Raw genomic sequence first — 11,772 nt, forward strand, 5'->3', positions numbered from 1 at the left:
CTTCTTCCAGAACTACATAAAGAAGCATCCTATAAAAAAATGTGGTTATTTAGGCAGGTATTTGATTTATAATGTCTTTTGGTTGGAATCTGTTGTTTAGATTTGGCTTCTGCAGTTTTTAGAAATCCGATTACTATTGATGCATCTCATGAAAATATTGCTTTTGTTTGTTCTTTGTGTTTCACATGGTTTTAAAAATGTTTCTTGGTTTAAATTGTTGTTTTATACATTCCTCCCTTATGTTTCTATATAATTTGACTGTGTCCTAGGGTTTTATGTGCTTTTTTACATTTATTATGTGAACTGCTCTGATAAACCAAATGTTATTAAATAAATACATTTTCATTCAACCTGACAGAGGTCCTGACCCACCTACTCACATGTCCTCTCAACATTCAACTTCAAATGATAAGCAGAGGGCTACCTACTCCTTTTATCCAAGCACACATTCAACTTTTGAGGGCACCCATCCCCCATCACGAGGCCACAACATCTAAATGTAATCAGCATAGAAATAAAACAGTAACTCTGATTCACAAATAACCTCATACATGGGACAGATATATAGAATTACAATGATTCTTGTGATACACCCCTCTGAAATTATTCATTACTTTGTTTAGCCTGCTGATGCTGTTTAGGAAGTCTCATCCATTGAGCTAAAGGGGGCAATTCTGTAAATGGGCGTTTCCTTTTAGGTGACCCAATGCTGCGTGATGAAAGCCTAGTCTATAATAGCATCTGGGCACCCAGATCCTGGCAATGGTGTGTCTTAACATTTGCACACCTGCAGTTACACCAGGCATAGATCTGGCATGACTGTTGGCACCTAAATGCAGCAGGCACCCATTTAACTTACAGTATTCTGTATGTTGTGCATGGAAATGGCAGTCCCGCCTAGGCCCCTCCCATGCTCAACCCCTATGAACATCCCCTTATATTCATACACTAAACCCTGATTCTATAAAAGTTGCCAAAAATTGTGCGCACAAATTTAAGTGTGTTCCTGATCTGTGCATGCAATTTATTAGAATAATGAGCCAATTAGTGCCAATAAAGCGAAGATACTTACCTATAGCAGGTATTCTCTGAGAACAGCAGGCCTTATATTCTCACAATTGGGTAATGTGGCATCACATTGTCTGGTCTGGAGCTTATAACAAGCTTTACAGAGTTTTGTGCAGCACAAGACAAGCTCCACCATGCATGCTTGCCTTCCCGCCCACCGCGAGAGCGCAGTTACTGCAGTTAAATACTACAGCATTAAAAAATGAAAAAAATAGGAGACAACTCCAAGGTGGGAGGGTTTGTGAGAATATAAGGCCTACAAGTAAGTATCTTTGCTTTCTCTGAGGACAAGCAGGCCATTAATTCTCACAATTGGGGTATCCCTAGCATCGATTCTCACTGAAAACAACAAACATTGTTGAATTGGGCCTCACAATGGCAAGGACATAACTCAGATTAACCTGAAACTATATACAAACTGAGAGTGCAGCCTGAAACAGAATAAAATAGGCCTAAGGGGTGGAGTTGGATTCTAGATCCCAAACAGACTCTGCAACACTGTCTGCCCAAACTGACTGTCGCGTTGGGTATCTTGCTCAAGGTAGTAATAAGATGTGAATGTGTAGACTGAAGACCATGTTGCAGCCTTGCAAATTTCTTCAATGGAAGCTGACCGCAAGTGGGCTACCGATGCAGCCATGGCTCTGACATGAGCCTTGACATGACCCTCCAGGGTCAGCCCAGGCTGGCCATAAGTGAAAGAAATTCAATCTGCCAGCCACTTAGAGATTGTGCATTTCCTGATGGCAACCCCCATCCTGTTGGGATCAAAAGAAACAAAAAGTTGGGTGGACTGTCTATGGGGCCTTATCTGCTCCATGTAGTAGGCCAATGCTCGCTTGAAGTCCAAGGTGTGCAAGGTACTCTTGCCAGGCTGGGCATGAGGTCGGGGAAAGAATGTCGGCAAGACAATCGACGGTTCAACTGGAACTCCGACATGACCTTTGGCAGGAACTTAGGGTGCAACCGGAGGACTACTCTGCTGTAGTGAAACTTAGTATAAGGTACATCCACTACTAAGGCCTGAAGCTCACTGAGCCTACGAGCTGAAGTAACAGCCACCAAAAATATGACCTCCCAGGTCATGTACTTTAGATGGCAGGAATTCAGTGTCTCAAAAGGAGCTGTCATCAGCTGGGTGAGGACGATGAGGTCCCATGAAGTCTGGAACAGTACTGAGGGACTTTGTGGTTGAGTTGAGTGGCAAAGAGATCCACTGAGAGGGTGCGCCATGCCTAGAAGATCTTGCGGGCAACGCCCATGCTGAAAGACAGGTCACGTGGTTGCATAAGCCTGCTCAGCCTGTTGGCCAGACTGTTGTTTTTACCTGCCAGAAAAGTGGACGGAAGGAACACACAGTGACAGCGAGCCCAGCACCACATCCGTATGGCCTCCTGACATGGAGGGTGTGATATGGTGCCCCCCTGCTTGTTGGTGTAGTACATTGCAACCTGGTTGTCCATTTGAATAAACACAATTTGGTGAAACAGCCGATCTCTAAAAGCCTTTAGAGCATTCCAGATCGCCCAGAGCTCCAGAAGGTTGATCTGAAGACCTGTTTCCTGGAAGAACCCATGCTGGGAAAGACCAAGGGTCCATCGAGCCCAGCACCCTGTCACCGATAGCAGCCAAAAGAACAAGCAATTTGTCCCGTACATCCTAGAAATACTGTATTCCCTCATCCATTCAATAACATTCTATGGCTTTTTCCTCCAGGAAGCCGTCCAACCCTTTTTTGAAGTCCGCTAAGTTAACCGCCTTAACCACCTTTTCCGGCAGTGAATTTCAGAGTTTAACTACGCGTTGAGTGAAGAAACATTTCCTCCAATTCATTTTAAATTTACCACACTGCAGCTTCATCACATGCCCCCTTGTCCTAGTATTTTTGGAAAGCGTAAACAGACGCTCCACATCGACCCGTTCCATTCCACTCATTATCATATAGACCTCTCTCATATCTCCCCTCAGCCACATTTTCTCCAAATTGAAGAGCCCCAGCCTCTTCAGCCTATCCTGATAGGGAAGCTGTCCCATCCCCTGTATCATCTTTGTCGCCCTTCTCTGCACCTTTTCCAATTCCACTATGTCTTTTTTGAGGTGCGGCGACCAGAATTGAACACAATACTCGAGGTGCGGTCGCACCATGGAGCGATACAACAGCAGAATAATATCCTTATTTTTGTTTTCCATCCCTTTCCTAATGATGCCCAACATTCTATTTGCTTTCCTAGCCGCAGCAGCACATTGAGCAGAAGTTTTCAACGTATCATCAACGACGACACCTGCATCCCTTTCTCGGTCCTTGACTCCCAACGCTGAACCTTGCATGACGTATAGTTTGGGGTCCTCTTTCCCACGTGCATCACTTTGCACTTGTTCACATTAAACGTCATCTGCCATTTAGATGCCCAGTCTCCCAGTCTCGTAAGGTCCTCTTGTAGTTTTTCTCAATCTTCCCGCGATTTGACTACATTGAATAACTTTGTGTCATCGGCAAATTTGATTACCTCACTAGTTACCCCCATCTCTAGGTCATTTATGAATATGTCAAAAAGCAGAGGTCCCAGCACCGATCTCTGAGGGACCCCGCTAACTATCCTTCTCCATTGCGAATATTGACCTTTTAGTCCTACTCTCTGTTTCCTATCTTTCAACCAGTTTTTAATCCACAGTAAGGCACTACCTCCGATCCCATGTCCCTCTAATTTCCTCTGTATTCTTTAATGAGGGACCTTATCAAATGCCTTCTGAAAATCGAGATTCACAATATCAACCGGCTCACCTTTGTCCACATGTTTGTTTACCCCTTCATAGAAATCATCAGATTGGTGAGGCAAAACTTCCCTTCACTAAATCCATGTTGACTTTGTCCCATTAGTCCATGCTTTTGAACGTGCTCTGTAATTTTGTTCTTGATTATAGTCTCTACCATTTTGCCCGGCACTGACATCAGAGTCACCGGTCTATACTTTCCTGGGTCTCCTCCGGAACCTTTTTAAAATATCGGCCTTAAATTGGCCACCCTCCAATCTTCCGGTACCGTGCTCGATTTTAAGGATAAATTACAAATCAATAGCAGTAGCTCTGTCTGCTCATTTTTTAGTTTTATCAGTACCCTAGGGTGAATACCATCCGGTCCAGGCGATTTGCTACTCTTCAGTTTGCAGAACTGTTCCATTACGTCTTCCAGATTTACAGATATTTCAATAAGTTTTTCCGACTCTTCAGCTATGAACACCCTGTCCGGCACTGGAATCCCACCCAAATCTTCCTCGGTGAAGACCGAAGCAAAGAACTCATTTAGTTTTTCTGCTATTTCTTTGTCTTCCTTGATTGCCCCTTTTACACCCCGGTCATCCAGTAGGCCAACCGATTCTTTTGCCGGTTTCCTGCTTTTAATGTATCTAAAAAAAATTTTACTATCAGTTTTCGCCTCTAACGCTACCTTTCTTTCAAAATCCCTCTTTGCCTTTCTTATCAGCGCTTTGCATCTGACTTGACATTCCTTATGCCGCTTCTTATTTTCCTCATTCGGTTCCTTCTTCCATTTTCTGAAGGATTCCTTTTTAGCTCCAATAGCCTCCTTTACCTCACTTTTTAACCACGCCGGCTGTCGTTTGGTTTTCTGTCCTCCTTTTCTGATACGTGGAATATGTTTGGCCTGGGCCTCCAGGATGGTGTTTTTGAACAGCATCCACACCTGTTGTAGGTTTCTTACCCTCTGTGTCACTCCTCTAAGTTTTTTTTTTTACTGTTTTTCTCATTTTATCATAGCTTACTTTTCTAAAGTTAAACGCTAACATATTTGACTTCCTATGTTTACCTTTTTGAAAGCAAATTTCAAGGCGATCATGTTATGATCACTGTTGTCAAGCTTCCCAACCCAGGAGAGATGCATCTGTCATCAGAACCTTTTGAGGCTGAGGAATTTGGAATGGTAGACCCAGTGCTTTTTTTGTGCCGGTACGCAACGGTACGGCGTAAGGGAACCTTTTTCTTTTGCTCCCCCCACCCCGTGACGGACGCAGTGCCAGCCCCCATTTCCGGCCGCTGCTGCTTCTCCTGTTGAGCAGCAGCGGCCGCTACACAAAGAAAAAGATTTTAAAAAAACTTCAAACCTGGCTGAAACGCGGCACCCCGGCACTGTAGACAGCCATTAGGCATTGGCTGTTGCCCCGCAGCCGCTCCTCCTCTTGCCTCTACGTCACTGCGCTCCTCCGGGGTCTTCCTCCAGGGGCAGTGACGTAGAGGCAAGAGGATGAGCGGCTGTGTGGCAACAGCCAATGCCTAATGGCTGTCTACAGTGCCGGGGTGCCGCGTTTCAGCCAGGTTTCAATTTTTAATCTTCTTTTTCTTTGTGTAGCGGCCGCTGCTGCTCAACAGGAGAAGCAGCAGCGGCCGGAAATAGGGGCTGGTGCCGCGTGCGTCGTGACTTCGCGCCGTTCGCGGGAAACTTGGCAGGGAGAGGGAAACCAACAGAGGGAAGGATTGGGGAGAGAGAGAAAGAGGGAAACCAACAGAGGGAAGGATTGGGGAGAGAGAGAAAGAGGGAAAACAACAGAGGGAAGGATTTGGGAGAGAGAGAGAGGGAAAACAACAGAGGGAAGGATTGGGGAGAGAGAGAGAGAGAGAGGGAAAACAACAGAGGGAAGGATTGGGGAGAGAGAGAAAGAGGGAAAACAACAGAGGGAAGGATGGGGAGAGAGAGGGAAAAACAGATGGAAGGATTGGGGAGAGAGGGGAAAACAGATGGAAGGATGGGGAGAGAGAGAAAGAGGGAAAACAACAGAGGGAAGGATTGGGGAGAGAGAGAGAGAGAGGGAAAACAACAGAGGGAAGGATGGGGAGAGAAAGGAATAAACAGATGGAAGGATTGGGGAGAGGGGAAAAACAGATGGAAGGATGGGGAGAGAGAGAGGGAAAAACACAGATGCAAGGATTGGGGAGAGAGGGAAAAACAGATGGAAGGATGGGCAAAGAGAGAGGGAAAACAGATGGAAGGATGGGGAGAGAGAGGGGGGAAAACAGATGGAAGGATGGGGAGAGAGAGAGGGAAAAACACAGATGCAAGGATTGGGGAGAGAGGGAAAAACAGATGGAAGAATGCAGAAAGAAATAGGGGAGACACTGGAAGGATGGGGAGAGAAAGCAGAGCTGCTGGATGGAAAAGGGGAATAGAGAAAGACTGGAGAATAAGAGGAAGGGGCATGGGGAGAACAAGGGTGAGGAAAAGATGAAAAGCCACGGGTAGATGAAGGAAATTAAAGAATGGATAGTAAGAATGAATTAAATCTGGACAGAGAGAGCCTGAAAAATATTGAAGAAAGCAAAGAAAAAGGAGACAAAAAATGACAAATGGCACAGAAGAGTTAAGCGAAAACAAAGGAAAGGAGAATCACAGACTGGGACCAATATGGAAAGAAAAACAGTCACCAGACAACAAAGGTAGAAAAAAATCATTTTATTTTCATTTTAGTGTTTGTAATATGTCCAATTTGAGAATTTACATTGGCTGTCTTATTTTGCACTGGGTATACTACTACTACTACTTAGCAAATCACGTTATTTTTTTCTCCTATAGTACTGTAATATTTTCAATGATGTCTGTTTATATGCGCCATGGCTGATATAGGGGGTGTGTGGTTAATGTGGGTGTGGCTATCATAGGGGTGGAGCCATATGTGGTGACCCCGCCCATAATGAGTACCGGCACCTTTTTTTCTACAAAAAAAGCACTGGGTAGACCTAAAGTCAAATTGGATTGAATGGCCCACCATAGCAGAGAGCGAACAAGCTCTGAGGACACTCGGATGACGACATCTAGATCTCCCATGGCATTGGGCTGCTCTCATGTGGAGGCATGTAATGGGAATCACATAAATGGTAGAAGCCACGTGGCCTAACAACCTCAACATCTGCCAAGCCGTGACCTACTGAGAAATTTGAACCTGAGAAGCCAGAGTGACTTCAGAGTGTCTGCTCTTGGTCCTGGGAGAAAGGATCAAAACATCTGTGTATCAAGCAGGGCTCCAATGAATTCCAATAGCTGGACAGGGTGAAGTTTGGACTTCGGGTAGTTTATCACAAACCCTGGTAGTTCTAGCACCCGAATAGTTCTCCGCATGGACTCCCAAGTACCATCCTCCGACGTGCTCTTCCCCAGCCAATTGTTGAAGTAAGGGAGCACATGCAACCCCAGCCTGGGTAATGAAACTGCAACTACTGCCAGGCATTTGGTAAAGACCCTGGGTGCTGATGCAAGGCCAAAGAGCAACACGCAGTACTGGAAATGGTGGGTTACCAGCCAAAATCAAAGATACTTCCAGTGAGCAGGAAGTATCGGGATGTGTGTATATGTATCCTTTAAGTCCAGAGAGCATAGCCAATCATTTTCCTGAATCATTGGGAGAAAGAAGCACAGGGAAACCATCCTGAACTTTTCTTTGACCAGGAATTTGTTCAGGACCCTTAGGCATAGGCGTAGTTTGACTGTTTCATTTGGGGGGGCAAAGAATGGGCGGAGCATATTAGCATATCATTTGCATATATACATATGCAAATGAATATGCTAATATGGAGGAAGGAATTGAAATTTACAGGCAAAATATCACAGATGCACATTTCAAAAAGCTGACACATTTCAATTAATAAATTATGAATAAAATACTTTTAGCTACCTTTGTTGTCTGATCATTTAGTTTTTCTATTCGCTTTGGTCCCAGTGTCTTCTGTTTTATGCAGTGTCTTCTTTCCAGTAGGTTTCCCTCTGCTCCCCACCCTCCCAGTCCCATCCATCTCTTGCTCCTTCCCTCTGCTCCCCACCCCTCCCAGTCCCATCCATCTTCTGTTCCTTCCCTCTGCTCACCATCCCTCCGTCCCATCCATCTTAAGTTCCTTCCCTCTGCTCACCATCCCTCCGTCCCATCCATCTTCTGCTCCTTCCCTCTCCCAATCCCATCCATCTCCTGGTCCATCCCTCTGCTCCCCACCCCTCCCAGTCCCATCCATCTCTTGCTCCTTCCCTCTGCTCCCCACCCCTCCCAGTTCCATCCATCTTCCTTCTACTGCCCCCCCCGCGAGGTCCAAGATGGTGACTCCGTTTACCCCCTCTCTTCCTCCCTCCCTCCGGCGCAGGCAACAGTCTTCAGCTTTTTCAGTGTTCCTGGCAGCGGTAGCGATGTACACGCTGCCTTCGGTCTGCCCCGGAAGCCTTCTCTTCAAGTTCCTGTTCCCACCTATGCGGGAACAGGAACTTGAAGAGAAGGCTTTGGGGCAGAGCTGAAGGCAGCGTGTACATCGCTACCGCTGCCAGGAACGCTGAAAAAGACTGCTGCCTGCGCTGGAGGGAGGGAGGGAGGAAGACAGAGGGGTAGACAGACACGCTCCTCTCCATCCGCTTGGCTTCCCTGCCCTCTCTGTCTGCGTCCCGCCTTCCTCTGACGTCAGAGGAAGGCGGGACGCAGACAGAGAGGGCAGGGAAGCCAAGCGGATGGAGAGGAGCGTGTGCCTGCATGTGTTTTTTTTTTTTAACTAATGGCGCGGCGGCGCCTCATCATCGTTTGGGGGGGCATTGCCCCCCCTCACCCCCCCCAGTCTACGCCTATGCCCATAGGTCTAGAATGGGATGCATCCCCCTGTTTTCTTTTGCATGAGAAAGTACCTGAAATAGAGTCCCAGCCCTTCCTCCCCTGGTGGAATGGGCTTGACTGCATGGGCCTTCAGAAGGGCGGAAGGTTCCTTTGCAAGTACCTGCTTGTGCTGAAAGCTGAAGTAATGAACTCGCAGTGGGCAGTTTGGAGGTTTTCGAAGCCAATTGAGGGTGTATCCGAGTCGGACTATTTGAAGAACCCTCCAGTCGGAGGTTATAAGGGGTCACCTTTCACAGAAAAATTTCAGCTCCCTCTGCCTGGCAGGTCATCCAGTATGGACACTTTGACAGCGGCATGTTACCTAATTGTGAGAATTAATGGCCTGCTTGTCCTCGAGAATTGGCTTTTTAACCAGTAATTATTGGTACTAATTAGATTTAATTGGGACTTATGCACGTAAAGTTAGGCGTGGGATTACTTGTGGCCCAAAAATGGGGTTGCAGAAATGGGAGTCATGGGTGTTTCAGGGCAGATTGGGAGCGTATTTTTGAGTTACATGCATAAATTTAGGTGCGGGCATTTGTATGTTTTCATTGGTGCAAATGGCAGTGCCTAAATTTATGCATGATCTCTCCACTTAAGAGTTAATTAAATTTATGCACGACCTCTCCACTTAAGCGTTAATTCTATAAACTGTGCTAAACCTTAGGCACAGCTTATAGAATACTGCTTAAGTGGGGGGTTTTGGCACTGATTTTTTAGGTGCCATATATAGAATCTAGCCCTATACCACCTATGCATGCCCTTACAGAATAGTACTTAATGACTTTGTGCTACTTACACGTGTTAAGTGTACATTTACCTGCAAAAGTACCAGTATTCTGGACATTTACACATACAAAAGGCACATTAAAAGGAAGTGTGCAATTCATAAATATTATTTATTTTTTCCCTGATCCTGTCCTCTTCTATGATTTCCTTTCTTTTTTCTATACTTTTATACAAATAAGTACCTGTATATACTATGTAAACCGCTTTGAATGTAGTTGCAAAAACCACAGAAAGGTGGTATATCAAGTCCCGTTCCCTTTCCTTTATTGTAAACCACTTTGATTTTACTTGAAAGGTGGTATCTCAAATGCCCAATAAACTAAACTAAATGTGGGCACCCAGTTATGGAATTGCCCTTAAAGAGCTTCACAGAAGGTTTCCTTTTAAGTGAAAACCATTGATGCTGAGCTCAGCCATTAGCAGTGAAATTATAGACTTAAACACTTCTGTGCAGGTTGTTAACTACATTTTACATTAAATATTCTAGGGATAATTTTGTGAAGGTGGTGGTCTACTTCAAACAGTTGAACTACGAGCTCATTGAAGAGGAGCCCTCAATGACAGTGAGTATATCCTATAACCAAGTATCAGGGATAGGGTCTGAAATCACGCAATAACCCTGTATCCATTTGAAAGTGTGAGTGGGTGTAAGGTGTGAACTCTCCATAGACACAGCCAAACAACAGTGTGCCAGTAAAACAAAATGCTTTATTAGGTTGCTCATCAAACATACACCTAGGCCTGTTCCCCTCACTGGCTTGGTAACTGAGGAGTAAACAAAATCCTCTTGTAACTCAGTTCAAATTCAAAGAGTGTGATTCCTGTCAGGCTACGCTTAGTCACAGCATGCACAGCAATATCATCTTAAAGTAAGGTCAGCATTCATCAGACAAGGAAGAGCCGGACTTCTATCAAGCAACAAGGTTAGCAGTTGTGGCCACTCTGCTTGTTCCTTGTCCATAAGATATGGAAGCCAACCCTGCTCTGGGCTTCCTAGCCTTGTTTATGCTGGGAGGCCCAGAGCTTTTACTTCCCTTTCACTGGACCATATCTTTCTGGCTAACTAGTCTAAAGCTAGAAATCTCTTAAGGTGGCCCTGTGGGGGAATATATTTATTCCACACAATCTGGCACAACCCAGAAGTCCCTGAGCTGGGAATCTCTCAGTGATAGTGAATGCATGCTAGAAGAAGGGCCAGGCTTCCCTTAGTGAGATGGAATATATCCTGGCATAAGGACTGGGGTCTAGTAGCTCCTATATTCTGAGTCACTCCTCTTTGTTCTTGCTTTCCAGGAAATTGACCTGATCTCCAACATGGGTGGACTGGTTGGCCTTTGGGTGGGCTTCTCTGTCTGCACCCTGGCAGAATTCTTTGAGCTTTTCATTGATGTTCTTCTGTTTTTTATCCAACGATGCCTGAGGAAGGCACCACCAGAAGTGTACAGGAATCCATATCTGGAAAAACAACGGCCAGGCTATATCAGTTGCAAAACAACCACAATTTAATATTTAATACCAGTTTAATACCACTCTAGCTGTCCAAGCTAAATCCTCTGAGGTTCCCCTTCTTAATTCAAACATTGCTTTTTTGCCTTACCTGCTTAAATTGCTTGTGTCTGCTCAACTGCTGATGTTCAGAAGCACTTGGGCAGGTCAGGGGTGTTAGGGGTTAGAGCTCGGAGTTACACAGGTGCTGGCTTTATTCAGTGCCAGCACCTGCATTGCTAACCAGGCATGTAGGACCACATAAAAAGCAGTAATTGCATAACTGCATAACTTTTGGTACTAGTTGGCACATGGTTTGATGTCCTTCCTTCCCTCCCACATCACTCGCAAAGGTCCAATTACTCCCCCCCAACAAATATTTTTTATTTTATTTATTTTGATTATTTATATACCACCTTTCTGTGATATAATCAAAACAGTTTACATATTGTATTCAGGCTGGGACCAGCATAAGTCCTGTGTTCTTGTCCTGCCCTCCCACCCTCCTGACAAGTAAAAACTCCCCTTCAGCCCCTGACAATTAATGACCTCTGTCCCAACCCCCAACAACTAAAGACCCCTTCCTCTAGTACAGTAGCAATTTTTACCATGGAGCCATTAGGAGCAGGAACGAGTGGGGCTCAATCCTGCCCCTAATGCCCCAGTAGACCATCAAGAAGTTCAGGTTGGTCTTGGGGGGGGGGGGGAGCTTTTACTTGTTGGTGGGAAGTGAGGGGGGGTGTTTACTTGTCAGGAGTGTGGGAAGGAGGACATGGACACAGAACTTATGCGGGCCCAG

The 11,772-nt window shown here is 45.5% G+C and overlaps 1 protein-coding gene across 1 annotated transcript in view; it reads left to right on the forward strand.

Annotated features, from left to right (window-relative positions):
• Positions 1-11,332, forward strand: part of LOC115472526 (degenerin deg-1-like) — a 217,745-nt gene extending 206,413 nt beyond the window's left edge. The window contains exons 10-12 of the mRNA XM_030206818.1: positions 2,559-2,609; positions 9,976-10,051; positions 10,782-11,332. Coding sequence (XP_030062678.1) covers positions 2,559-2,609; positions 9,976-10,051; positions 10,782-10,994 — 340 coding nt within the window. The 3' untranslated portion in view covers positions 10,995-11,332. The remainder of the gene's footprint in view (positions 1-2,558; positions 2,610-9,975; positions 10,052-10,781) is intronic.
• The last annotated feature ends 440 nt before the right edge of the window (positions 11,333-11,772 follow it).

The sequence above is a fragment of the Microcaecilia unicolor genome, chromosome 6, assembly GCF_901765095.1.
Source record: "Microcaecilia unicolor chromosome 6, aMicUni1.1, whole genome shotgun sequence".
Taxonomy (NCBI): domain Eukaryota; kingdom Metazoa; phylum Chordata; class Amphibia; order Gymnophiona; family Siphonopidae; genus Microcaecilia; species Microcaecilia unicolor.